At 40.6% G+C, this 26,511-nt stretch overlaps 1 protein-coding gene across 1 annotated transcript; it reads right to left on the bottom strand.

The window, feature by feature from the left end:
- Window positions 1–9,478: 9,478 nt before the first annotated feature.
- LOC308293304 (homocysteine-responsive endoplasmic reticulum-resident ubiquitin-like domain member 2 protein) lies at window positions 9,479–23,577 on the bottom strand. The gene is made up of 9 exons (XM_080735754.1): window positions 23,474–23,577; window positions 21,877–22,240; window positions 16,057–16,134; window positions 14,688–14,804; window positions 13,236–13,369; window positions 12,701–12,826; window positions 12,187–12,471; window positions 11,619–11,706; window positions 9,479–10,971 (listed from the first exon to the last, which is right to left on the bottom strand). The coding sequence occupies exons 2-9, from the start codon at window positions 22,021–22,023 to the stop codon at window positions 10,804–10,806; spliced, it is 1,143 nt and encodes a 380-aa protein (XP_080591880.1). The 5' UTR covers window positions 22,024–22,240; window positions 23,474–23,577; the 3' UTR covers window positions 9,479–10,803.
- Window positions 23,578–26,511: the final 2,934 nt, after the last annotated feature.

Raw genomic sequence — 26,511 nt, 5'->3', positions numbered from 1 at the left:
TGTTCCTCGGCCTTTTCAATCCAATTCTTCTCTGGCAAGGGACTGCTGTGGACGTTTCTGACACATTCAGAGAAAGCGAGGATTCTTAAAAGCATCTGAAGCATGGCTGCAGACAGAAATCGGGAGGTGAACGCGTGTTTTGGACGGTGTGTAGATTCACCTTGGATTTGTTATCATCAGGTGCAGACAGTCTAGGCCTAATCAAAACATGGGACCAATTGGATGATGTCATGTCACAACATGGCCCTGGCTGGAACACTCTTCATACAGGTGTTTTCAGTTACCTCGTGGCTGCCTGAGTGCCTGTGTGGCCATCAGAGTCTTGGTGGCCATGCATACTTGCTCTAAATCTCCTGTTAGTTTTGTTGCACCTTAAGTTCAAGTAAAATAATGATAATAATAATAACTGGAGATTCAAATGATAGAGGGGGTATAGGATAGGACAGTGACATGCATAACTCCACCCTGACTCAGCACTGAAAACAAGAACACCTAGGCTATTATTATTATATTTGATGGCTATATTTTCTAGTAAAGAACAGTATAACACACATCCCCTAACTTGGTGCTGAGCCTGCCAAACTGAAATTATTAAAAAAAATAGCATACATTTTGTATCAAATGGGGGTATGTGGCCTAATTCATATCAAACTGTGGGTCCTTCAAATTGATAGGGTCAATATGTACCACATTGTGATGTTTCACATGCAGACTTGACGTCAGTAATGCACAGAATATCCTCCTGCTGTTGAACTCCTGAGAAAGGATGAAAGCTATTTTTTGTAATGGATGACAGAAAGCAATAGAAGCATAGAATTACATTCAAGTTTGCTGTTCCTTTATTCATATATTTATTCACTCAGCATTGTTTTCCGCTGTCAAACAGCATGCCAAAACTACAGATCCATCTAATAAAATTTGAATATTGTGTAAAAGTTCATTTTCTTCTGCAATACCATTTTTTTTAACTTTCATATATTTTAGATTCATTGTGCATGTAGTGCAATATTCTAAAGCTTTTTTGTTTTAATTTAGATTTTTATGGCAAACAGCTCATGAAAATAAAAAAATCTGTTTCTCAAAATATTAGAATATTCCACACAACCACCGAAAAGAAGGTTTTATTATACAGAAATGTCAAACAGAAATGTGTAATTTATGCACTCAGTACTTGTTATAGAATACTTTTGAATAAAATGTCTTCATCAATGGGGTATGGTATGAAGGTGATTAGCCTGTGGTACTGCTGAGGTGTTATGGTAGCCCACAGGTTTGCTTTGATAGAAGCTCATCTGTGTGGTTGGGTCTGGTTTCTCTCATCTTTCTCTTGACAACACAAATTCTCTGTAGGTTCAGGTCAGGCCAGTTTGCTGGTCAGTTAAAACACAGTGGACCAACACCAGCAATACAAATATGCAATGCTGGTTTTGCCCACATGGTGTTTTATCAAGTTCAAAGTCAATACAGCCATCTACCAAGGGATTTTAGAGCACTTTGCGCTTCCGTAGGTTGACAAGCTTTATTGAGATGATTTCCTTTTAGTCTGAAGCACTTGGAACCTGCCCACTGAGCCAAAACTACTAAATTAGTAACTGGTGTACTGACCATGGTATTACTGGGTTAACTGACCAGCAAACTGGCCTGAACCCCACAGAAAATCTGTGTTGTGTTGTCAAGAGGAAGATAAGAGACACCAGACTCAACCACATAGATAAGCTTAAGGCCTCTATCAAAGCAAACCTGGGCTTCTATAACACCTCAGCAGTACCACTGACTACCTTCATGTCACTCCCCATCGATGAAGACATTTTGTTCAAAAGTATTCCATACCAATACTGACTGAGTGCATTTACATAACCTTTCAGAAGTTTGACATTTCTGTATTATAAATCGTTCTTTTGAGTGGTTGTGTGGAATATTCTAATATTTTGAGAGATGGATTTTGCACTTTGTACTCCACTACAACTATTTGAAAAGTTTAGCTACTATTATTACAAAACATACCACCATTAACCACTTCAGCCCAAAATACATTTTGTCCATTTAAAAATAGCCGATCTACAACCTCACGTGTCCATTTTCAAAAGATTTACACATTTGAAAACTTGTGAATTACTCAAGTGAATTTTTTATTCCAGACTTGTAACAGAGTAGTTCATTGCAGTGTTGATACGTACAACATTTTTTTATTTTTTATTTTGATGTTTTTTATCCCACGATTTTTGCAACCCATTTTTCTCACCCGGTGACTACCTAACCTGTAGTCCTGGTTTCCGCTCTCCCCCTGCCGCGCCAGGGGACATTGGGGAGCACCCGGCTGGCTAGGGGTAGTATAGAAACCAGGACTACTGCATGTTTTTGTTTGAGGGCCTATGCCCAAGGAGACACGGGGAGAACATGCAAACTCACCACAGAGAGGCCCCATCGCCAACAGGCCCCGATACGTACAACATTTGAGTACTTTTTCCACCACTGGGTATGGAACACACCCACATCAGATACATTCAAGTAGATTTTAATAAGTACAGTAAAGTAAAGACCCAAGAGTAAACATGCTAGTTGCAATAGTAGAGCTTTATTGTGTAGGCCTGGCACTAGATGATCAACTGAACTGGTAAACAGTGAGGTAATACAAGCAGGTGAAATCACATTGTAAAAATAAAATACTGTGTACAGTGTAAAGTAGGCCAATTTCATAGAATCCTTACAAACTGAACCTTGTTTTTCTTTTGCAAAAATAGACAATCTGCATGCACACAACATGTTGCAATGAACAGATGATCATTTTTAAGCTTGTCATTTCTTTTTTAAGGCCATACCTCCCCCTTCAGGTATGGTTCTTCTGGTTGTAATGGAAACATAAAACAAACAAAAAAAAATAACTTCATGGGTTCTGGAAAGCTTCAGGTCTTGGAAGGTTCTGGGTTAGCAGGCATAGGCCTACTCCTCAGTCCTCAAAAATATCCATGATGCACATGTTGGGGTCAGGTTGCAGTTTCCACTCTGTGTTGAGCACCAGTGGTAACCATAAGCTGTAGCGTTGATGATGTTGACAATGATGAAGCCGTCTTGTGTCAGTTGTTCAGTTGCATTACAATACAGCCCAGTGACGACTAGAGACCAACTGATGTTTTGAAACATGCTTGAGGTTAGGGGACACTGGCAACCTCGTCTTAGGCATCACACTTGTACAGCTTGCGGACCTTTACAATATCAAGTAACGACAAGGAACCTCTCTGTCCCATTTGTGACTTGCCAGTTTTGTCTATGATGGTGGGTTTGCCATTTGAAGAGAAATATCTAGGTCCATAGTGCATGATAGAACAAGTATCATAACGAGATCCTAACATGTTCGCATGTATCTCTTTGAAGTTCCTCGTCTTCCCAGCGATGATATTTTCATAAAGAATCGTGATGTAATGATCATGGTCCGGCCGTGTCTGTTCATGGTGGAGGCCCAGGGCATGGAGAATCTCATGACAAATGTTACCTTTATTGCAGTAAGGCCCGACGTACAGCGCTTGCGCTCCACCGCTGCGCCCAACATAGGAGGCACACCCGCCCATCATTTGGAAATGCAGGTAGTCAGGATCCTCAGCAGTCCTCTCATGGAAGGACACACATGTCACATTGGATATCATGGCCATCGCTGCCTCAATGTCATCTGTGCGGCCGTCGCTGATTAACTCTGGGCTGATGACATATGGAACCAAGATGCGCCCCTCCACATCCTCTTCTGTCCATATGTTGTCCACTGCGTTCCTGTCGTGGTACGTCAACTCGTCCCCTTCCACGACCGTCCCGCCGATGCTCGCCAGCTCCTCCACAGTCTCTGGGTTTGACTGCAATTGTTCCTTGGCCTTTTCAATCCAATTCTTCTCTGGCAAGGGACTGCTGTTGACGTTTCTGACACATTCAGAGAAAGCAAGGATTCTTAAAAGCATCTGAAACATGGCTGCAGACAGAAATCGGGAGGTGAACGCGTGTTTTGGACGGTGTGGAGATTCACCTTGGATTTGTTATCATCAGGTGCAGACAGTCTAGGCCTAATCAAAACATGGGACCAATTGGATGATGTCATGTCACAACATGGCCCTGGCTGGAACACTCTTCATACAGGTGTTTTCAGTTACCTCGTGGCTGCCTGAGTGCCTGTGTGGCCATCAGAGTCTTGGTGGCCATGCATACTTGCTCTAAATCTCCTGTTAGTTTTGTTGCACCTCAAGTTTAAGTAAAATAATGATAATAATAATAATAATAACTGGAGATTAAAATGATAGAGGGGGTATAGGATAGGACAGTGACATGCATAACTCCACCCTGACTCGGCACTGAAAACAAAAACACCTATGGCTATAATATTATATTTGATGGCTATATTTTCTAGTAGTTCAAGAACACTAACACACATCCCCCTAACTTGGTGCTGAGCCTGCCAAACTGTGAAATTATTAGAATAAAAAAACTTTTTTTTTTTTCGTAAAAGCATAAACATTAATCAAATGGGGGTCCGTGGCCTTATTCATATAAAACTGGGGGTCCTTCAAATTGATAGGGTCAATGGACCACATTGTGATGTTTCACAAACCTGACATCAGTAATGCAGAGAATATCCTGCTGTTGAACTCCTGAGGAAGGATGAAAGCTATTTTTTGTAATGGATGACAGAAAGCAATAGAAGCATAGAATTACATTCAAGTTTGCTGTTCCTTTATTCATATATTTATTCACTCAGCATCGTTTTCCGCCATCAAACAGCATGCCAAAACTACAGATCCATCTAATAAAATTTGAATATGGTGTAAAAGTTCATTTTCTTCTGCAATACCATTTTTTTAACTTTCATATATTTTAGATTAATTGTGCATGTAGTGCATTATTCGAAAGCTTTTTTTGTTTTAATTTAGATTTTTATGGCATACAGCTCATGAAAATCAAAAATCTGTTTATCAAAATATTAGAGTATTCCACACGACCACCGAAAAGGTTTTATTATACAGAAATGTCAAACAGAAATGTGTAATTTATGCACTCAGTACTTGTTATAGAATACTTTTGAATAAAATGTCTTCATCAATGGGGTATGGTATGAAGGTGATCAGCCTGTGGTACTGCTGAGGTGTTATGGTAGCCCACAGGTTTGCTTTGATAGAAGCTCATCTGTGTGGTTGGGTCTGGTTTCTCTCATCTTTCTCTTGACACAAAACACAAATTCTCTGCAGGTTCAGGTCAGGCCAGTTTGCTGGTCAGTTAAAACATAGTGGACAAACACCAGCAATACAAATGCAATGCTGGTTTTGCCCACATGGTCTTTTATCAAGTTCAAAGTCAATACAGCCATCTACCAAGGGATTTTAGAGCACGTTGTGCTTCCGTAGGTTGACAAGCTTTGTTGAGATGATTTCCTTTAGTCTGAAGCACTTGGCACCTGCCCACTGAGCCAAAACTACTAGTAACTGGTGTACTGACCATGGTATTACTGGGTTTAACTGACCAGAAAACTGGCCTGAACCCCACAGAGAATCTGTGTTGTGTTGTCAAGAGGAAGATAAGAGACACCAGACTCAACCACATAGATAAGCTTAAGGCCTCTATCAAAGCAAACCTGGGCTTCTATAACACCTCAGCAGTACCACTGACTACCTTCATGTCACGCCCCATCGATGAAGACATTTTGTTCAAAAGTATTCCATACCAATACTGACTGAGTGCATAAATTAACATAACCTTTCAGAAGTTTGACATTTCTGTATTATAAATCCTTCTTTTGAGTGGTTGTGTGGAATATTCTAATATTTTGAGATGGATTTTGCACTTTTTACTCCACTACAACTATTTGAAAAGTTTAGCTACTATTATTACAAAACATACCACCATTAACCACTTCAGCCCAAAATACATTTTGTCCATTTAAAAATAGCCGGTCTACAACCTCACAACGTGTCTATTTTCAAAAGATTTACACATTTGAAAACTTGTGAATTGGGACATTCTGCATAATGAGTAGAAAGCAGTACCTTTTAATATCAATACTTTTGTACTGTTACTCAAGTGAATTTTTAATTCCAGACTTGTAACAGAGTAGTTCATTGCAGTGTTGATACGTATTTGGGTACTTTTTCCACCACTGTATGGAACACTCCCACGTCAGATACATTCAAGTAGATTTTAAATGAATTAATATTAACCTCATTGTAAGTATGGTAAAGTAAAGACCCAAGAGTAAGCATGCTAGTTGCAATAGTAGAGCTTTATTGTCTGTAGGCCTAGATGATCAACTGAACTGGTAAACAGTGAGGTAATACAAGCAGGTGAAATCACATTGTAAAAATAAAATACTGTTCAGTGTAAAGTAGGCCATTTCATAGCTTCTGGGTGTGTTTCCAACTTTCCATACAAACTGAACCTTGTTTTTGCAAAAATAGACAACACACAACATGTTGCAATGAACAGTATATAGTTTTCTTTTTTAAGTCCATACCTCCCCCTTTAGGTATGGTTCTGGTTGTAATGGAAACTAAAGAACACAAATAACTTCATGGGTTCTGGAAAGCTTCTGGTCTTGGAAGGTTCTGGGTTAGTAGGCCTACTCATCACTCAAAAAGATCCATGATGCACAACATGTTGGGGTCATGTTGCAGTTTCCACTCTGTGTTGAGCACCAGCGCCCTCCAGTGGTAACCGTAAGCTGTAGTGTTGATGATGTTGACAAGAAGAAGCACAAGAAGTCTTGTGTCAGTTCAATAGAGTCCAACTGATGTTTTGAAACATGCTTGAGGTTAGAGAACACTGGCAACCTCGCCTTAGGCATCACACTTGTACAGCTTGCGGACCTTTACAATATCAAGTTCCGACAAGGAACCTCTCTGTCCCATTTGTGACTTGCCAGTTTTGTCAATGATGGTGGGTTTGCCATTTGAAGAGAAATATCTAGGTCCATAGTGCATGATAGAACAAGTATCATAACGAGATCCTAACATGTTCGCATGTATCGCTTTAAAGTTCCTCGTCTTCCCAGCGATGATATTTTCATAAAGAATCGTGATGTAATGATGATGGTCCGGCCGTGTCTGTTCATGGTGGAGGCCCAGGGCATGGAGAATCTCATGACAAATGTTACCTTTATGGCAGTAAGGCCCGACGTAGAGCGTCTGCGGTCCACCGATGTGACCAATATAGGAAGCACACCCGTAGCTCCTCTTGAAATGCAGGTAGTCCAGCTCAGCCATCCTTGGATGGAAGGACACACAGGTCTTTTCGGATATCATGTCCATTGCTGCCTTAATGACATTTGTGCGTCTGGTTAACTCCGGGCTGATGACATATGGCACCGAGATGCGCTTATGTGTCCATAAGTTGTCCACTGCGTTCCTGTCTTCGTCCATCAACTCGTCCCCTTCCACGACCGTCTCGCTGCTGCTCGCCATCTCCTCAACAGTCTCTGGGTTTGACTGCATGAGTTCCTTGGCCTCTTCAATCCAACTCTTTGGCAATAAGGGACTGCTGTCAGTGTTGACGTTTGGCAAAGGACTGCTGTTGATGTTTCTGACACATTCAGAGAAAGCAAGGATTCTCAAAAGCATCTGGAACATGGCTACAGGTAGAAATCAGGAGGTGAATGAGTGAGTGTTTTTGAACGATGTGTTGTTTGTGTTCAAAAGATTCAGCTTGGATTTGTTATCAGGTGCAGACAGTCTAGGCCTAATTAAAACATGCTACCAATTGGATGATGTCACATGTTACCTGTGTGTCTGTGGAGTCTGTGGCCATGCATTGCTTGATTGACAGCTCACACTCACTGTTTTGTTGCACCTCAGGTCATTTTTTTGCCCCATAAGTTTTTGTAACATGCAGAGTTCAAGTAAAATATATAGGCTACTACTATAGTTTCATACTGTATGAAATGTAAAATAAATGGCAAATCCCCCTTCTCCCTCAGGTTAATTTCTGGTGTTGCTGAAAGCTGCAATGAAATGAATAAGATGCCATCTTGAAGGTAGGCCATGCCAATATTTTTGCACAGGCACACAGATATTGCAGTGTTCCTGGAAGTAACTTTACTGTACTGTACATTGTTGTCTCCACCAGCCGAAGGCTGAGGGAGAGTATGTTTTCCCCTCCGTCCGTCCGTCCATCCGTCCGTGCGTCCGTGCGTCCTCGCAGTTTGTGAACAGCTAATCTCAGTCACCGTTGGCCCGATCGCTGCCAAACTGAGCGCACACACTCCCTGGATGCCAATCTAGAACCTCTGCCCCACATTTTTCAAATCAGCCTCATGGTGGCGCTATAACAGGCCGATTTGTGTGGCCTGGTTGTTACCAGCTAATCTCTGGCGCCGTTGGCCCGATCGCTGCCAAACTGAGCACACACACTCCCTGGATGCCAATTCAGAACCTCTGCCCCACATTTTTTAAATCAGCCTCATGGTGGCGCTATAACAGGCCGATTTGTGTGGCCTGGTGGAGACCTGTGCTCGGAAGAGCACTGCTTCTAGTTCAATCTGCATTTTAAAGGCTACATTTAGGCCCTTCTGACTACTAGCCTACTGGTTTTGTTTCAAAGTATTTACTTGAGTAAAAGTACTTCCATCACTGGAAACTGGATATAGGCTGGCTTGTTCAGACCAGTAATTTTGTATGGTACTACTTCAGTGTCATATATGTTGGTTTTAGTACAATTGAGAAAATTGCATTTGTCCTCTAAAACAACACTCTGGTGTGTATCAGATCCCCTTGTGGCGTACAGTATACAGACGTTGACGTTTAATATAGGCAAACATGGGCAGCAATCCTAAAGTCAAGAATGCCAGCCTTCCAAACCCATAATTAATCAAGCCCAGGAAACCTAAAACATGTGTTTCTTTCTTTCTTTACAAACTCAAGTACAAACCATATGCATTTGTAGACTGTTGGCTAGTTTTGAGATAAGTTTGTTGGCATACTGTATGAGGCAGCAGCCACTTATTTTCTGTATGATTTGTGGTCCCCAGGACCTGTCCAACTAATGTGACCTGATTTAAGGTGTTACCATCACATGAATACTTATTGACCCTTTTGGCTCCCAAACTGTGGATTTAACTCTGAGGCCCCACCCAGGACTGCAGATTCACTCCCCATGTTTCACCAGTCTGTAAAGCGTAGAACTCCTTATTTCCTTGTATGTTATGCATGCTGTATGCTTGTCAACAGATGCTAATTAGACAGCTTGAGGTTTACCCGTTACCCTAGTTATGTTGCAGCAATTAGGTGAGTTCTTGCCACTCTTTACTTGATCACTTAACTAGGCCCTAGGGTTCATTCCATTACTCCAAGGTGCTCTCGATAAGAGGCAAGAGCATCTGCTAAAATGTGTAAACTAACAACCCATTTAAGACAGTGTTTATTGTATACTTTTGAGACCAAAAAGCATGCGATTAAGTTCTAAGAAAACTGTCATGACATACACTTAAGTTAGTTACAACTGGTTGTATTTGATAAAACTAAAGTAGCCCTTTTAAACAGTCTTTGTATACAGCCACTACAAGCTGGTGAACAATACAATATATCCAAGTTTGACAAATATTGCAACTACAGTATTGAAGACAACAGTTGTTCAGGTTGTGTAACAGAAGTAGTCTTTGCCTGGTACATTACAAAGATGCTCACCATCTACAAGTATACAACAAATTATAGTAACCGATACTAACTGTGTATTGTTTCTACCATAATAAAAGAACGTTGTTTATTTCACTAATCCAGGTTTCCAAGGATTCAGTCACTGCACACTTTCAAATCCATTGTCTTTGCTTCAGAAAAGAGTCCTCAGTCCTCTGATGAGCGGTGGTTCCATATTGATACTTAGGGATGTGAGTTTCCAGTGTATTTTGAGTTGAAAGTCAACACCGCCGTTCGCATGTGGACTCCAAGAGAAAAACAAAGTAGGAGACTTAATATTTGTCGAAACACTTCCTCTGGGTAGCAGGTCAGCAAAGGTGGCTCCTCTGTTTTAACTGAGGAATGTTAGTATGGGGAACTGTCATTGCCTGTGTGTGCGTTCGGTTTGCGCTACTGGGTGAAGGTGCCTTTTTATGTTGACTTGGAGGCTGATTAGCCTGCCAGGCTGCATGATCACCTGTGCAATTTCAGGGGTGACCCCTCCAGGGGAGTCAAATATGAGTAGGGTGGAGGCACTACGTCCTCTGGGTGGGGGCTATAGTAGGGTATAATAGTAGTGACAACACAGAAATGTATGGGGAGAATCAATTGGCATAACGAGTGGGAGGGGGAAAAAATAATCGGCTAGTGTAACTTAAAAAAAGCCATGCAGTTGTTGTAAAACCGTCTTTATTTGAACATAATCAATTCAAAAGACGGGAATCAGATTCAACCTCGGGTCTACACAAACTCATAAGGAGCATATGGTCGGTGCACTAACGCTTTTCTCAAAGTGGATTCCAGGGACTCTGTGGGTTCCTTTATGGGGGTCTAAATTGACCCATACAAGTCTGTAACTCTGACAGTGTGCACTAACGCTTTTCTCAAAGTGGATTCCAGGGACTCTGTGGGTTCCTTTATGGGGGTCTAAATTGACCCATACAAGTCTGTAACTCTGACAGTGTACAAATGGAACCAAATGAACCCTAACGGGTCCATTTGGTTCCATTTGTACACTGTCAGAGTTGAGGGGAGACCTTGACATTTTAAAGTTTGAGAAACACTGCACTAACGGATTGATTGTACTCAAGGGCGGTGCTTGCACAGACCGGCAGGCTGACCCGCCTCTGACTTCCGAGTCACTCCCTAAAAGGCAACTTCACCCTGCAACTCAGTTGGCTGCATTAGGCGGCCCCTCGGGAATGAGTGACATGAAGAAAGTTATGATGAAGGACCAGGTGGAGGACAGGAAGCCCGCCTGGGGGACACCGTTAGGATCTTCTGCCCCTTCCTCTCCGCTCTCTCCGTCATCATCCAGGCCTTCATCCATCACCCGTTCCTGAATGAGATGAAGGGCTGATTGGATCAAACAGGCCAAAGCAGTGCCAGCTGCAATATGTGTAGCTCTAGTATAGACATATACACTGCGGAAATATAGAGCTAGAGAGTAGGGCTGGGCCGTGATAGAAAACTAGACATCGTCCGGGATTTGGGATATCGCATCGTAAAATCTTGTTTCGTCAAAAAGTGTTGTCCTTTCCTGGTTTTAACCACTCTATTTTATACTTTAAAAAACTGTACATTTTTCAAAAATAGCTGATCTGAAAGCTCAGCTGATAGATTGTCTACTTGTACTATTTACCATAATATTGTCACAATATTGATAGAGGTACAGTATGGTCAAAATATTGTGATGATTTTGTCCATATCAACCAGCTCTAGCATAGAGATATACGTTACTTAGTGCTCTAGAAATAGTGCTACGGTAACTGTAGTGATATGCTGTAAATATACTGTATATAGCTTTAGTGATATAGATATATACAACTCAGTGCTGTCAGTTTCAAATACTGATTTCCTTTTCAAATGTGTTGAGTTGTAGACTGGCATCTCTGAAAAAGACTATGTAAATTCTTGATAATAGCCCCCCTAATAGCTTGGGGAAATATTCTTGATAAAGGTTACAAGGATTAATGAAATGACTACCATCTCTGGTAAATCAGGGTTATGGAGCTCTCCCTCCACGTCGTCTCCTGGCAGACGGAGTTCATTCTGAAACCAGCCCGCTTGTCCCCTAGGGAACACACAGAAGACAGGGAGCATGAAGGAGGCGAGGAAGGAAATTACACTTTTGTTGCCAAGTAACACGACTACTCAAAATGCAGCTCGTTTGGTTGAAACGTACTGCTGCATCATGGCATCATGAGCAAACATTTCATCAACGTCTTGAGAATTCAATACCATAGAGCATGCTCATCATACTGTACATTTTCTGAACCCAAACAGCTTTACCAAGCAAAAACACAACCTGTCTAAGATCGAACAAAGTCGAGCATTAACATTTTGTTAAATTTGTAAATAGCAAAAGAAATATTTAGATTATTGACCACTAAACCAATTTGATTAGTAAAATGTAATTGGATTAATTTGGCTCGTTAAGTCGAATATTCATTTCACCCCAATATCGGCCCTGATATGATCATTCAAGTACTTGACACAGACACCAAAAATGTCCCATTTGGAATAAGATTCAAGAAAAGAAAAGGGAACTCACAGGTAGAAACCCAACAGGGCGACAAACACCAAGAGGAAACGGCTGAAGGTGGAGTAAAAGTAGACGACGCTGAGCAAGATGGCGGCGCGCGCCACGGTGTACACCCAGTCCAGCCAGTCGCCGTTCTGCTCGTCCTCGTTCAGGACCTCGCCTCCCTGGGCGTTCATCTGGACCTGTGGGTTACCATGACGATCCTCCGCCAGAGGCTGGTTGGGGAGACCGGACGGTCGATGGGCCGAGGCCTGCTCTGGTCTGAGAGGCTGAGTAGAGGCAGCCCATGCTTGACTGAGGAGAGATGGAGGTATTAGAATGTGTTGCTGTCAGTGTGGTATCGTGTGTATGTTTTATATTGTTTATACCGGTAGCTTGTAGAGTTATTTTACTATTCGTTGTATGATTAAGTACTATATAGGCCGGGCTAAGAGAGAATTTGAAATTCAAACGTTTTTATGGTTTGATTTCACTTTGACAACTGTTTCACAGTGATGTGAGATACAGACACGAGGAGACGTACTAATGCATGTAGTACTGCTGAGCATATAGCTGCTGCCACCACATCAGCGTCATGGGGGGGTACATGGCTGCAGTGTTCACATTGGTGAGCGGGGCTGGCTGTGGGGCATGCTGGTTCCACGAGTATCTGGGAAAAGAGAAAAGATTGTAGTCACAAGGTCATCAAACATCCCTTCTGCATTCAGTCGTGCTTTACATTTACGAGGGCTTATATTGCCTGGATTGAGAGATGTAGTTAGAGGAAACGGTTGAGCTTTGTGAAAATAGTGAATGATTTCTTTGTGCACACGCCTTCACATTGCAGTAGTAAGATGGAGTAAATTATTAATTTAAATTAGTTTTAGAATGTCTTGATCAGCCTCTTGATCAAATGGTGTCGGATTTGCCCAGTATAAATGTGTGTTTTTGCCTTCACTTTTCATGCCACACTCCAGGTTCTGTACCGGTCCAAACCAACTTAACACTTGACACAGGCCTCCCTTGGGGCATCAGTAATACGACGATGTTTCTCGAGAGATGCAGGAGTACACTCTTACCCGTGCATGAAAGCATGATGCATCGGGTAGTAAGGATATGGACCCGCTCGATGTCTCAGCCCATCACCACTCTCCTCGGGAGAAGACGAGTAGCTGTTCTGACTAGCTGAGGCACTACCAGAATTCTGACTGGTCTGAAACATGAAAAACAAAAGAGCTAGAGTTAGATTTATACAACAATGTATGGTCATATTGCAAACACAGAATCTATTCAGTAGGAGCTATATAGGGTTGTGCTCAAAATGATTCAACCCCCCTCTGCAAATCTGGTTTATTAGCTAAATTCACAAACTGACAAATGAAGGAAATAAATAAAAGAACAATGTAAATAGCTCAACAAAAGTAACATTTGTTGTGTTTTATTCCCAAATTCAATGCTAAATGCCACTTTGCAAGTTTCAACGCCACTTTCACTTTCAATTATTCAACTCTTAATTACACCTGAAGACATCTGTAATCAACTAATCAAGGGCTTAAATAGTTGCATCAGATGTGCAATCTGGCCTGACTAGAAGTTTGTTGACTTGTTGACTGTGGTTAGAGCAGTTAGAAACATGGCTAAGTCTAAGGAATGGTCAGAAAAGTTCAAAGAGATTATTTCTTTGTACAAAAAAGTAAAAGGATATAAAACAATTGCAAAGCATGTTCCAAAAAGTACAGTTTTGAGCATAGTTCACAAGTTCTAAGTCAAAGGAACAGTGGCTACACTAATGAAAAAATTTGTCAGAGGGGTCTGAATAATTTCGAGCACAACTGTATAGCTACTGTAGGTGTGAATGATTATGAAACATACAGTGATGATGAAATTAACCCATTTAGAACAGGTACACATTTTGTGTATCATTATTTAATGCTTTAACTATTGAAAAACAGCAGATATACAAGCTCACAGCGCGGCACCGAGTGCCGCGCTGCGAGCTTGTAGATCTGCTACTTTTGAAAAATCGTGAAAATTTGAATTTTGACCCGATTCTATAAGTGTCTTTTGAATCCTTCTAAGGTTTTTTGAAAAATCTATGTTTTTATGTCAGCAATCTGGCCAGCCATCGTCAAAGAAAAGGTCCTTTTCACTTAACTGGAGCTCAGTTAGTCTGTTATTGAGAGACTACTATGTCACTGGTTCTCATACTTTTTCATGTGAAGGACCCCCAAAATGATATGTATTTGGCCACAGACCCCCCATCTCAAAATATTTCGTTCCAGGGACCACCCAGAAGCAAAATTTGAGTTAGAAAACGTTCGCTTTGAAAATACATATATTCAAGATTTGCACACATTTTCACGACTTTTTTTCCAAAAATAGCAGATCTACAAGCTCGCAGCGCGGCACTCGGTGCCGCGCTGTGAGCTTGTATATCTGCTATTTTTCACTGGTTAAAGCATTCAATAATTCTAGGCCCTAAATGGGTTAACAGCAACGAGTGCAGAGGTGTGATGGTGTGGTTATCGTACCTCAGGGCCAACGGAGGTGCCTTCGGGGGACTTGTTAACGTTGCTGCAGTGGGACTTTGGGGACGCGGGAGGTGTCCGTTGTGCGCACACCAGATGAAGCATGTGGTATTCATCGTGCTGCAAGAAGCCCCCAGAGGTCATTAGCAAACATTAGGTAAACTATTGCATATCTGATGATGCCGTGAAATGGAAAAGAAATTTCCATTTTATGAGGGCTAGCTAAGAGGATGTCTAAGATTTTCAGCAATCTAATTTGGAAAATGAACTATTATTTTCAGCTTATGAGCAATTTGACTTCCATCTTGGTTTTTGCATATGTATTTTGGACCATCAAGCTTTATATTTACAAGAGACTCCATAAACATTCAGTTCAGGTCAATGCATTGGCCTTATAATAGAACCATCACCAGGTTAATTTAACCACTTTCAAATTGGCATCTCTATTATTTTGGGCATGACATTATAGGCAAAACCTCAAAAAAGGGTTAGTGTACTGTTATAGCTGCTATATTGTACATTTTCCATTAATTGTTGTATGACAATTTGTTAAACTCGTCAAGAGACTAACAGCTATATTTTTGTCCATGCCTTACCCCTTATCCCTAAACTTCTTTGCCCTTTTTTTCTTTTTTACTATATTGAAAAACATTTAGTAATACTTCAAATAGCCGAACTACATTGACAACTTGTGAGCTTGCAGATCAGCTATTTGTACAATTAAAAAAAGAATAGGGCCCAATGTGAAGCGTTTTCCCCCATTTGCCTCATCCTTAGCCGACAGAAAGCAGCAACCTTTACTAGGGGTGTAACGATACATTTTAATAGCGATATTGATACATATCACGATACATGGCTGACGATACGATACATGGACGATATTGGTTCATTCATGGCGATACGATACGATTCGATTTAATGATTTAAAATCGATATAGTAACTATTTAGCAAAGAAATTAAATCTGTGTGAAAGGTGTGGATAGTGCAGGTTTTTAAGGGAAACATGTATTGTTATGGATATAAATAAGTAAACACAGTGATTATCTGCAAAATACATGGACATTTTATAGTGACAAACCTGCACCTTGACATGAACCCAGAGATTACACACATTTATCGATAGACCAGTGTAGCTGTATGGAAAGGAAAAGTAATTAAACCCCTCCTTTTCATTTTTTCTTCTTAAAAATGCTAAATACAATGCACAAGTAGGTGGTATCGATACAATCGATTCTTTGCACTGCCGATTCGATACGATACAAAATAAAACGATACGATTCGATTTTAGCTGTTTTCATTTCGATATACTTCGTTTTTTTAAGTTAAGATATTTCGATACAGTTACTACATCGTTACACCCCTAACCTTTACCTTTCTTAGCACGTCTTTCAGGGTGAAGTGGTCCAAGAGCAGCTTCCCAGAATACACCAGCCTCTGGTCTTTAGAACTCTAAAAATACAACCGTGAGAAGTGGGTTAACAGGGACGATGTATGGATTGTGAGTAGGTCTGGAGTATTCTTCACGATTTAGCTACAGTATGTATGTAAGAAAGAATGGTTTAATGCAGTGGTTCTCAACCTGGGGGTCGGGACCCCCAGGGGGGTCCCCATATAATTTTGGGGGGTCTCCAGAAGATTAGCTTAATGTGCAACACTGTTTTCTCACTCAACAGTAAACAAACCAACATAAAGTTTAAGTGTATAGAGGGTCTATCTGCACATTTCTAAAGTGACAATTTAAGGACTTTTTAATACTTCTAAAATGACAAATTAAACATTGGCCAAATTGGCATATATTAGACGCAGAAATTGTGAAAATAGCAGATCTACATGCTCATGAGCATGTAGATCTGCTATTTTCTCAATATAACCGAGTTATACAAAATGTAATGCCTCAACTCTTAATGCTTGTCAGGGTGGGGGGTCCCCAGTTAAAATATGATTATTTTGGGGGTCACATCCTGAAAAGGTTGAGGACCACTGGTTTAATGCACGGTTGCAGAGACTTGCAGGTTTTCTTTAAAAAGTGCACCTGGTAATCTCCACTGCTCTCATATTATTCAACCTGGGGCAGGCTGCATCAGCCCTTGGTTGCTACCCGTTCATAAAAACACCTTCATTCTTGCAAGGAAAGAGTAAATAATAGGGCTGTCACGATGACATTTTACATGACGATTAATTGTCATTCAAATAATTGGCGATTAACAATTTAATTGTGTTTTTGTCGTTGATAATTACATTTCTGTTTGGCTTTTAGGCTTTGAAGTTGCATATGGCAGATATGATACATAACCTAAACACACAAATACATTACTGACATATTTGACGACTTACTACTTAAAAAATAACATTGATAGTGGAAATAGCCGATCTACACGCTCACAACGCGTCGCGATGCGACGCGTTGTGAGCGTGTAGATCTGCTATTTCCACTATTTCTGAAATTTTTCAACATTCACGATTTTGACGATTATGAGAAAATAATTGCGATAATGTCAAATAATCACGATCAGACGATTATGTAATAATTGTGACAGCCCTAATCAAAGTCACTAAAAGGCATAGTTGTCACAGAGGAGACTAAGCAGTGGTAGTCATGCAGTAGCCAGATGCTTGAACATATGGCGCACAACCGAAACTAGGGATGGGATTATCGTTTATCGTGATAAAAAACACTTTAAATGTATCGTCTATCTATCTATTATTAGTCATGCACTGGGTACCATTTCTTTTAACCAAATCTAGCAAATCGTTGCCAAAAATTAGCCGCTGTCCAAAAATAGCCGATCTACAAGCTTGTAGATCTGCAATTTTTTGGACAAATGTCCCACACCAGGATAATGGATGTTTGGGATATTTTGATTATCGCGATAATATCGTAAATCGCAATTTCTTTGGTCACAATAATCATGACATTAAATGTTCATATCGTCCCATCCCTAACTGAAAAATGGTATTAGGGCTGTCACAATTATTACATAATCGTCTAATAGCAATTATTTGACATAATCGTGATTATTTTTCATAGTCGTCATAATCGTTTCCATGTTGAAAAATGTTCATATATTTAAAAGAAAGTCAAAAACAGAGGAAATAGCAGATCTACAAGCTCACAACGCGTCGCATCGCGACGCGTTGTGAGCTTGTAGATCGGCTATTTCCACTATCAATGTTCTTTTTTCAAGTGTAAAGTTGTCAAATATGTCAGTCATTTCTTTGTATATTTAGGTTGTGTGTCATATCTACGATGTGCAACTTCAAAGCCTAAAAGCCAAACAGAAATGTAATTGTCCACGACAAAAACACAATTAAATCGTTAATCACAATTATTTGAGTGAAAATTAATCGTCATGTAAAATGTCCTAATCGTGACAGCCCTAAATGGTATCATCCCTAACTGAAACATGGTCCACCAAGAAGAGAAACAAACAAAAAAAAGCGAGAGTGAATTGACCAACCACAGTACTTCGTTGCAGCCTAGAAAATCAGCCTAGCCAGCTTATCAGAGTTTTTCTGTGGCAAAAAAACCCAGACATGCTGACTCATGTATTATTTATTTTAGACCGCCGTCGCTGGAGTTGATAAGACGCCGGTGGGACTCTGACCACGTGAGAACAGAGTGCAGTGGAGTTTACAGGATAAATCCAGTCTTAACAGTGGATTAGACACAATGTCGGCCTACAGCAAGGTCACCTGTGTTCCCTGAGGCTATGCTGTGTATTCAAAGGGACTGTGTGTTAGGGTCAGAGGTTCAACTGTCTTTCTCTAATCCACCCTAGCTCTGGTCCAGAGCGTCAGCGAGGTCCCCACTGGTGGGGACGTTGTACTGTGAAATCAGGGCATACTGTCTGTTAGGGCTGTCACAATTATTACATAATCGTCTAATCGTGATTATTTGACATTATCGCAATTATTTTGTCATAATCGTGAATGTTGAAAAATGTCCGAAATAGTGGAAATAGCAGATCTACAAGCTCACAACGTGTCGCATTGCGACGCGTTGTGAGCTTGTAGATCGGCTATTTCCACTATCAAAGTTATTTTTTAAGTAGTAAGTTGTCAAATATGTCAGTAATTTCTTTGTATATTTAGGTTATGTGTCATATCTACCATGTACAACTTCAAAGCCTAAAAGCCAAACAGAAATGTAATTATCAACGACAAAAACACAATTAAATCGTTAATCGCCAATTATTCGAGTGACAATTAATCGTCATGTAAAATGTCATATCGTGACAGCCCTACTGTCTGTGGCTCTTAGTAGGAAAAGGGCGCTAGGTTTTGCATATTCTTTTAGATGCATTTCTTTTTAGCATGGGTGGATTTAGTTTTGGTCCAGGACGTTAGCGAGGTCTCACTAACGCTTTTGCGTTGTTGAAAGTCTATTCTCCGTGGTGGGGAACCTCTCAGCACCCCACCCACTCTGTAAAATACATTATTTTTGTCATAAAATAAAATGCATCCAACTCGACCGCCACTTATTTCCGGGTTGTGTCTGTGGTGGCTTGAGGTGGATGCATTTTATTTCACGACAAAAAGTGTCAAGAGTGGACCGGTGCTGAGAAGTTTCCCACTGCGGAGAATAGACTTTCAACAATGCAAAACTACCTTTGTTTAGGTGAATAGCGAAGTAGTTTTATTTATTTTGACTGAAGTTGAGCCCTGGTAGGGCAGAGAAATCCAGGTCCTGTGTTTGAGCCAGCCGCCTATCAGTGCGTATAGTGAGACCTCGCCAACGCTCTGGACCAGAGCTAAATTCACCCATGCTAAAAAAGAAATGCATCTAAAAGAATATGCTAAACCTAGTGCCAGGGCAGGAATTTCATGGAGGCCGCCGTTGCCCCTCAGTTTGGCCTTTTGCCCCTCAAACCAATGGCATGACCTGAGGCCACAGTGGCCTTAATGCCCCATACTGTACCACTTTCTCCTCTGTCACTTTCTTGTCAATATGTAGACAGTAGACACCGGTGTCTTTCTTGTCAATATGTAGACAGTAGACACCGGTGTCTCTTTCTTGTCATGTAGACACCAATGTTTTTTTTGTTTTTTTAGATTCTGAAATCTTAACTCCCGAGTCCCCGTCTTTAAACCGATCCACTTTGAATGGTGCGGGGCTGAGCAAGGATCAGATTGTAAATATTTATCTATTTCATTTCATAATATAATTTATCTATTTCACTGCAGATTAGGCCCTTAAATTCAACAAATTATTTCAATGGACTAAAATCTTGTTTTATTTGATGGCCTTCCTGCCCTGGCATTCCTAGAATGACGAAATTCCAGGCCTGCCTAGTGCCCTATTCATACTAAGAGCCACTGACAGTATGCCCTGATTTCACAGAACAACTTCCCCACCAGTGGGGTTAGAGGGGCACAACCCCAACTGTATGTATACAATAACTGCTGAAATATTTTAAAATCAGATAAGCAGCATAAAGGAATTTCACCTGACCAGTGACCACCCCACATTCAGCCTCACAGACTTGAACAACAAGAATATTATAAATACAGTGGGCTATCACTCTTAGCCAAATTCCTACCTTTATTTAACTCAACTTCAAGAATATGTTAAGGTTTCTGAAACACATACTGTAGTGTACAAGCTCTTTATGAACTGTCTGTGATAGTGTGATAGTAAAAAAAACAAGGGCAATAAGCCCTTGTTCATCTCAGCACAGTGTGAGCACACAAGTGCCTATTTAGAGACACTATTAGCTGGGGGTTTTCATTCACTAGTTACTCAAATTAAGTCAGGACATAACCTACATAAAAATAACTCGCTTCACAAGGAGCACGTCAAGGCTCTTCAGTATAGTACATGCCAAAATATCAGCTTAAGTGTAGATAAAGTACAGTTCTGTTAAGACAAAAGGGTGGACCATTATTTCTGTCTAACTGCAACACGCTGAACCATCCAAACTAAGCGTCTCCCCGTAATACTGTGGTCATGATCTCAGTAGACTGTGTAGATCATGGGTGCCCAAAAGGTAGATCGTGATCTACCAGTAGATCACCAAGGGTGTGCAGGTACTTCAGTTCAAGTAGACCTCATGACATGCCTCTAAAAATATATAATTAAAATATAAAAATAATATGTCAATATAACATCAAGAAGGGCCTGTCAGTGTCAGCTCCCTTCATGGCTTCTAAAGAAGGCAAACCTCCAGTCAGTAGCATTACAAAGAACCCCAAAACCTACCACTTCCATACAGAATGGGATGAAGACATTTCCCCCAGTATTTCCCATTTATTTCTCCCTTACAGTAAGTGTGTTTGTCTAAAATGTAATGCCAGTGCTGGCTATTCCAAAGCCCCCCTCAGGCCCTCAGCTAAAACATTTTGGATGGGTAGATCATGTTGAGCTAGTCATTTTAAAAGTAGATCACGCGTCAAAAAAGTGTGGGCACCCCTGGTGTAGATAGAGATGGGAGGGATATTCAGTTGCCAAAACAATGCTGCTTGGTTTAGGTGCAGCAGTAGATAAATGCTAGCCAATCTACTCTGATGTAAATGTGTTAAATGTAAAGTACATTATAAATCCAATGCATTATTATTATTATTACTACTATTATGATTAAATAATATGCCAGGTTGAAAGTGAATAAGCGCATACTTAGAGAACAAATGGAAATATAACATTATGTTAATTTCATCCAGCAGTTTTTATACAGATGATTGGTAGTGTGCTCATGTGCGTCTTGCGGTGACACGCTTCCTAGTTTCTTCTTCTCTGAGCTGTTTTGTTTTTTTCGCACTGATTTTTGACATTGCACTATTAGGTTGTGTTGGTAGTTTCTGAGTATTTTGCTTTGTTTAACAATGACAGTGAGATACTTGTTGCACTAACTAGCATTGACTGATACGGTCTCTTTTTGTAAGACACTTTATGTATATATACTTATATATTATTCGCACCCTCTATTGATGCACCTTCTCTTTATTGGTACTGTACTGCTCTTGTTTTTTTCATCTTATCTATCTTTTTCTTACTTCTCTGTAACTTTGTAAATAACTGTATACTGCTGTGCTACAACTGGACAACTGAATTTCCCCCTTGGGATAATAAAGGTATCTATCTATCTGGTAACGATTCTAACAAATACTGTATATACAAATAAATACAAAATAAAACAAAGTGTTTAAAAGCCTAAAGATCAAATTATTAACTTTCATGCCATGTGAAATACTCACAGGTTTACTGGGGTACACGTCTGACAGATGGGCCTTAAGTTTCTCCACGGTCCAGTTCTGGAAGCAGTTGATGGTTTGGTCGTCGTAGTTCTGGTTAGGAGCCTTGATGACCAGGATGACAGGGCTGTCTGCAACACCTTGTTCCATGTTTCAAAACCATCGGTCTTCAAGCCTGAAGTCAGATCTGGATCGCTCGCCAAGGTGTTAGTGATGATCTTCTAGTATACACTGGTGCACGTAACTCCTTGAAGGAAATGTTTTGGGCCCCTCAGGCTCGTCAAGAGGAGAGCTGGAATGTGCTGTTGAAAACTGATTCAAACCTCAGCTGCGAGGTGGATCAGATGGCACATAGCTGGAGTCGGCCCTGGGAGAAAAATAAAGAGAAATATAATGTTGCAATAGGGATGGACAGGCGATATTATTGACTATATCAAATATCACAATATTTGTGTTTTTATCTAATAACTTTATTGGCAACATGTTTGAGAAATGATCATTAGTTAGTCATTTCACTCAGCTTGTCTCAGTTTATAGAATTACATAATTTTGCTGCAGCCTAAACTCTAATCTAGGAAAGCATCTGCGTCATTTAAAATGTGAGCTATAGGCTATAGCAATAAGGTTTATTTGAACAGTTGATTTGCTTGTAAGTATTGCCATAGATGGGTTGTTTGTTTACATGATGCACTTAGTTTTCTATGTGGAATCAGCTGCACAGATTTGGCATTGAAGTAACATCAACCAAACAGTATTGACTGAAGGCAACTATTTTGTCAGAGAATCAATCTATTAGGCTTGGTTTAGCTCACACACATTGCATGATATGACTGATGGTGATAATCAGTGATACAATGAACGTAAACAATTAAGTAAAGGCAATGGAGAGATGTTTTATCCTAAAACAAAAATACAGGAAAACTATGTCCATCTGTGAAAATTAAAAGCCTAACATTTAACAGGGACAGGGTCGGATTGGGCGTTTAACTTTAACGACACACTGTTGCAAAGGCCCACTTCTTACAACCATTTTTAGTGTAGATTCAGATAAAGTTCGCAAAGTGGGGTCCGGGTAACGCCAGGGGTCCTTGAGGGAGTTCCAGGGGGTCCCCAGCTGAATGATAGTTATAGCTACCAAATGGACACTAGTCTTAGGTAGGTCTGTAACTCAAGACTCACTCTCAGAGTTAAATTAACATTAAAGTTAAATTGGGGTCTCAGAGATAGAAATGCATGGGGGTCCGTAGCATGGTCCGTAGCCTATAATGCAAGTCAAACTGGGCGTCCTTGACATTAAAATGGTTGGGATAGAGCCATTCAAATCTTCTCTTATAGGGGTCCCTGGCGTATCTGTTCAAATAGGGGTCCGCGGGCTAATAAGTGTCAATTTGGGGGTCCTCGACACGAAAACGTTTGAGAACCACAGATAGGTGACAACATTAAAACAACCGATAGGCTTCATGTCCATTCCATTTCCAGCCCAGGTTAGCAGACAGGCGGCTAATGCAGAAGTTGTAAAAGGCGAACTTTAGCGGGCTGAAGTCGCTCTTTTTAAGGCATTTCGTCTCGAAACACGCAAACGACGGGCGAGTTTGCCTACCTTAGGTCGCGACTAATTCCCCGAATCCCTTGAAAATGTAGAAAACAAGCGCCTTCGCGGACACTAATGTCGTGTTGTTCGCAGTCGCAGCAGGAGATGGAGCAATCCAGCGCGGAAGTGACGTCACAAGGGACACGAACAGCTGATCAGCCTCTGGATCAGCCCATTCATACTGTACTGTTCTGTACTGTTAGCCCAGTGGTTCTCAACCTGTGGGTCGGGACCTCTATGGTCGGGACCCTAGGGGGGTCCTCAAATTATTTTGCTGGGTCCCCAGATGATTAACTTAATGTGCAATATTGTTTTCTCACTCAACAGTAAACAAACCAACATAAAGTTTAAGTGTATAGAGCCAGGGTATCTGCACATTTCTACTGTGACAATTTTAAGGACTTTTTATACCTCTAAAAGGGCAAATTAAACATTGCCTCAGCTCTTGGTGATCGTCAGGGTGGGGGGTGGGGGGTCCCCAGTTAAAATATGATTATTTTGGGGGTCGCGGCCTGAAAAGGTTGAGAACCACTGCTGTAGCCTACTGTAAATTCTAATCAGTGGTGGGAAAAGTACTCACATGTTTTACTCAAGTAAAAGTATCAATACTAAAATGTAGAAATACTCTGTTACAATTCAACATTTTCTTGAGTAAAAGTACCAAAGTATTGGTATCAAAATGTACTTAAAGTACCAAAAGTAGAAAGTAGTCATTATGCAGAATGTCCCATTTCACAAGTTTTCAAATGTAGGAATAAAATGTATGAAAATCAAAAAAAAAAAATAGCAGTTCTACAAGCTCATGCGTGGTATGGTTGAAGTGTTTAATGTATGTTTTGTAATAATCTACAAAGTAGGCTAACTAGTAACTAAAGTGTTCAAATAATAATTGTAGTGGGGTAAAAGTACAATATTTGCTTCTGAGATGTTGTGCTGTAGCCTAGAAATAAAAGTATTTGAAATTAGAAATACCGGTAGGCCTACTCAAGTAAAGTAGGCTACAAATACCTACACATTGTACTTAAGTAGCCTACAGTTCTTGAGTATACTTAGTTACACCACTAGTTCTAATTTATGCAATACATAGATCTAGATTGTAATAGTTCGTATTCTTCTCCTGCTTTTCTATCTGATGATTCATTTAATTTATAAAAACATTAACCTATGTACAAAATATAGCAGTTTCTTCCATATATCCACATTTTGTAGATTTGTGTGTCAGATATATGTACATAAAAATGAATCACATTGTATACATTTAATTTAAAATGAATTATGTGCTCTCTGGCACATAACATTTTCAGATGGGGGTCCAGGGCCAAATACATCCATTTAGGGGTCCGTGGCACAAAAAGTTTGAGAACTACTTTAAACTGTGCACATGCAACTCTCTATTAATATTTGTCTCCATCTAGTGTTGGAGGTCGATGCCAGCAATAAAGCATGACACTACTGAGCATTATAAGGAAGGAGCTGTACATAACTACCTCAATATTGACCCCTGAAAGTTAACATAAAAAAGATGGCTAAATGAATGACTCAAAACAACTTAAGACATTTCTCATGTGACAATTGTAACACAACACAACACAACACAACAATAGACCAATATACCCCCCCCCCCCCCCCCCACACACACACACACACACACACACACACACACACACACACACACACACACACACACACACACACACACACACACACACACTCTCTCAAGTCTAACATCACTGTATGCAGTGTTGCCAGGTCTTGCTTCTTAAGCGATACATTTGGGAATGCGTTCATAGACCTGGTTGCTTGTTTCTTTCACATGAAATCTGGCAACACTGTTCTTGCTCAGCAGTGTTCCTGTTCTGTTCCTGAAACACAAAATAACATGTTGAATTGGTCAAATCAGAATGTCCAACTTGAGGACACGTTTTGTAATTTGTAGCCTCGATACAAGGCTGTCATATACTAATAATTTAAAGTTTGCAAGGCTTTAATTACAAGTAATTAAAAACTCTGGACAATGGATAAACATTAATCAGGATTATGATGTTGTTTGGACGTTGGACTGTTGGGGTGACTGAATCTGTTGGTGAGTTATGACTTTTGAGCCAGCTCAATCTTTTATACACAGTATTACCTGCCTGGCCGCCGTGCCAATTAATGTTGTTATCATTTAAGATGAGATATTGCTGCCATTGGTTGCTATTATGTGGGTTCAGAATCAAAAGCAAACCGGTCGGTGTTTGTTGTGATTTGATTTGATGACATGTGTGGCTACCTGGCAGGCTGGCAGGCAGGCTGTCTGTCTGTGCATCATCTGTATGTTTTGCTATGATTTCTCTAATTATTTTAATTTATGACGTGAATGTACAGGAGCCTATCGATGCTTGTAAGCCCTGCAGTTAAGCATGTGGCACTTGAATCCCAAAAACTGGCTCCCCCTACCGCCGACAAAGTTAGGCGTCCCTGCTGTGAGACTAGTATTAACTACTAGTAAGACGCCCTACGGCCGAGGTCGCACTGAGATCACACGAGACAATCTTACAGTCTTATACACAATTACAGTATTATACAATACACAGTCTTTGTCCTGGTCGTTAAAACCTGTCTTAAATTGTTAAAACTGGAAACTCCACTCCATGGAGCCATGGCAGGTTTTTTTTCTCTCCCTGTTCTGTGGTCTTTTTAGCTGCAAAGATAAATTGGCTAGTCCACTTACATGTCAATCATCGCCTCTGCTCCACCCCCCCAAACCCCAAGCCCTCCCACCTACACACACAACGCACTCCTCTCATTCTCACATGTAGTATTTTGTAGTAAGTACATGTACATGGGTAACATTTTGAGGTATTTTACTTTGTAGATTTTGATTATTAATAATCAATCACTTCAACCCTTAAACACATAGGCCAGCGGTTCTCAAACTATGGGTCCCGACCCAAAGTGTTCACCCCCCCACACACACACACAGCGCACGCACGCACACACAGGTCTGCCGACTCCGCCTCTGCCCCTGACATTGATGACAGGGATCTCCATATATGGGCATTGAT

This window comes from Nannobrachium achirus (genome assembly GCF_963921795.1).
Source record: "Nannobrachium achirus genome assembly, chromosome: 10".
Classification (NCBI taxonomy): domain Eukaryota; kingdom Metazoa; phylum Chordata; class Actinopteri; order Myctophiformes; family Myctophidae; genus Nannobrachium; species Nannobrachium achirus.
Note: the sequence above shows the minus strand (reverse complement) of the source record. Positions and strands in the feature narration are given on the sequence as shown.

Coding starts and splice junctions, on each gene's coding strand:
- LOC308293304 (XM_080735754.1), bottom strand. CDS start 22,023: ATGGAACAAGGTGTTGCAGACAGCCCTGTCATCCTGGTCATCAAGGCT. Junction 16,135..21,876: donor ACGTGTACCCCAGTAAACCT/GTGAGTATTTCA, acceptor TTGTATTTTTAG/AGTTCTAAAGACCAGAGGCT. Junction 10,972..11,618: donor ACCCTGATTTACCAGAGATG/GTAGTCATTTCA, acceptor CATCTCATTCAG/GAACGGGTGATGGATGAAGG.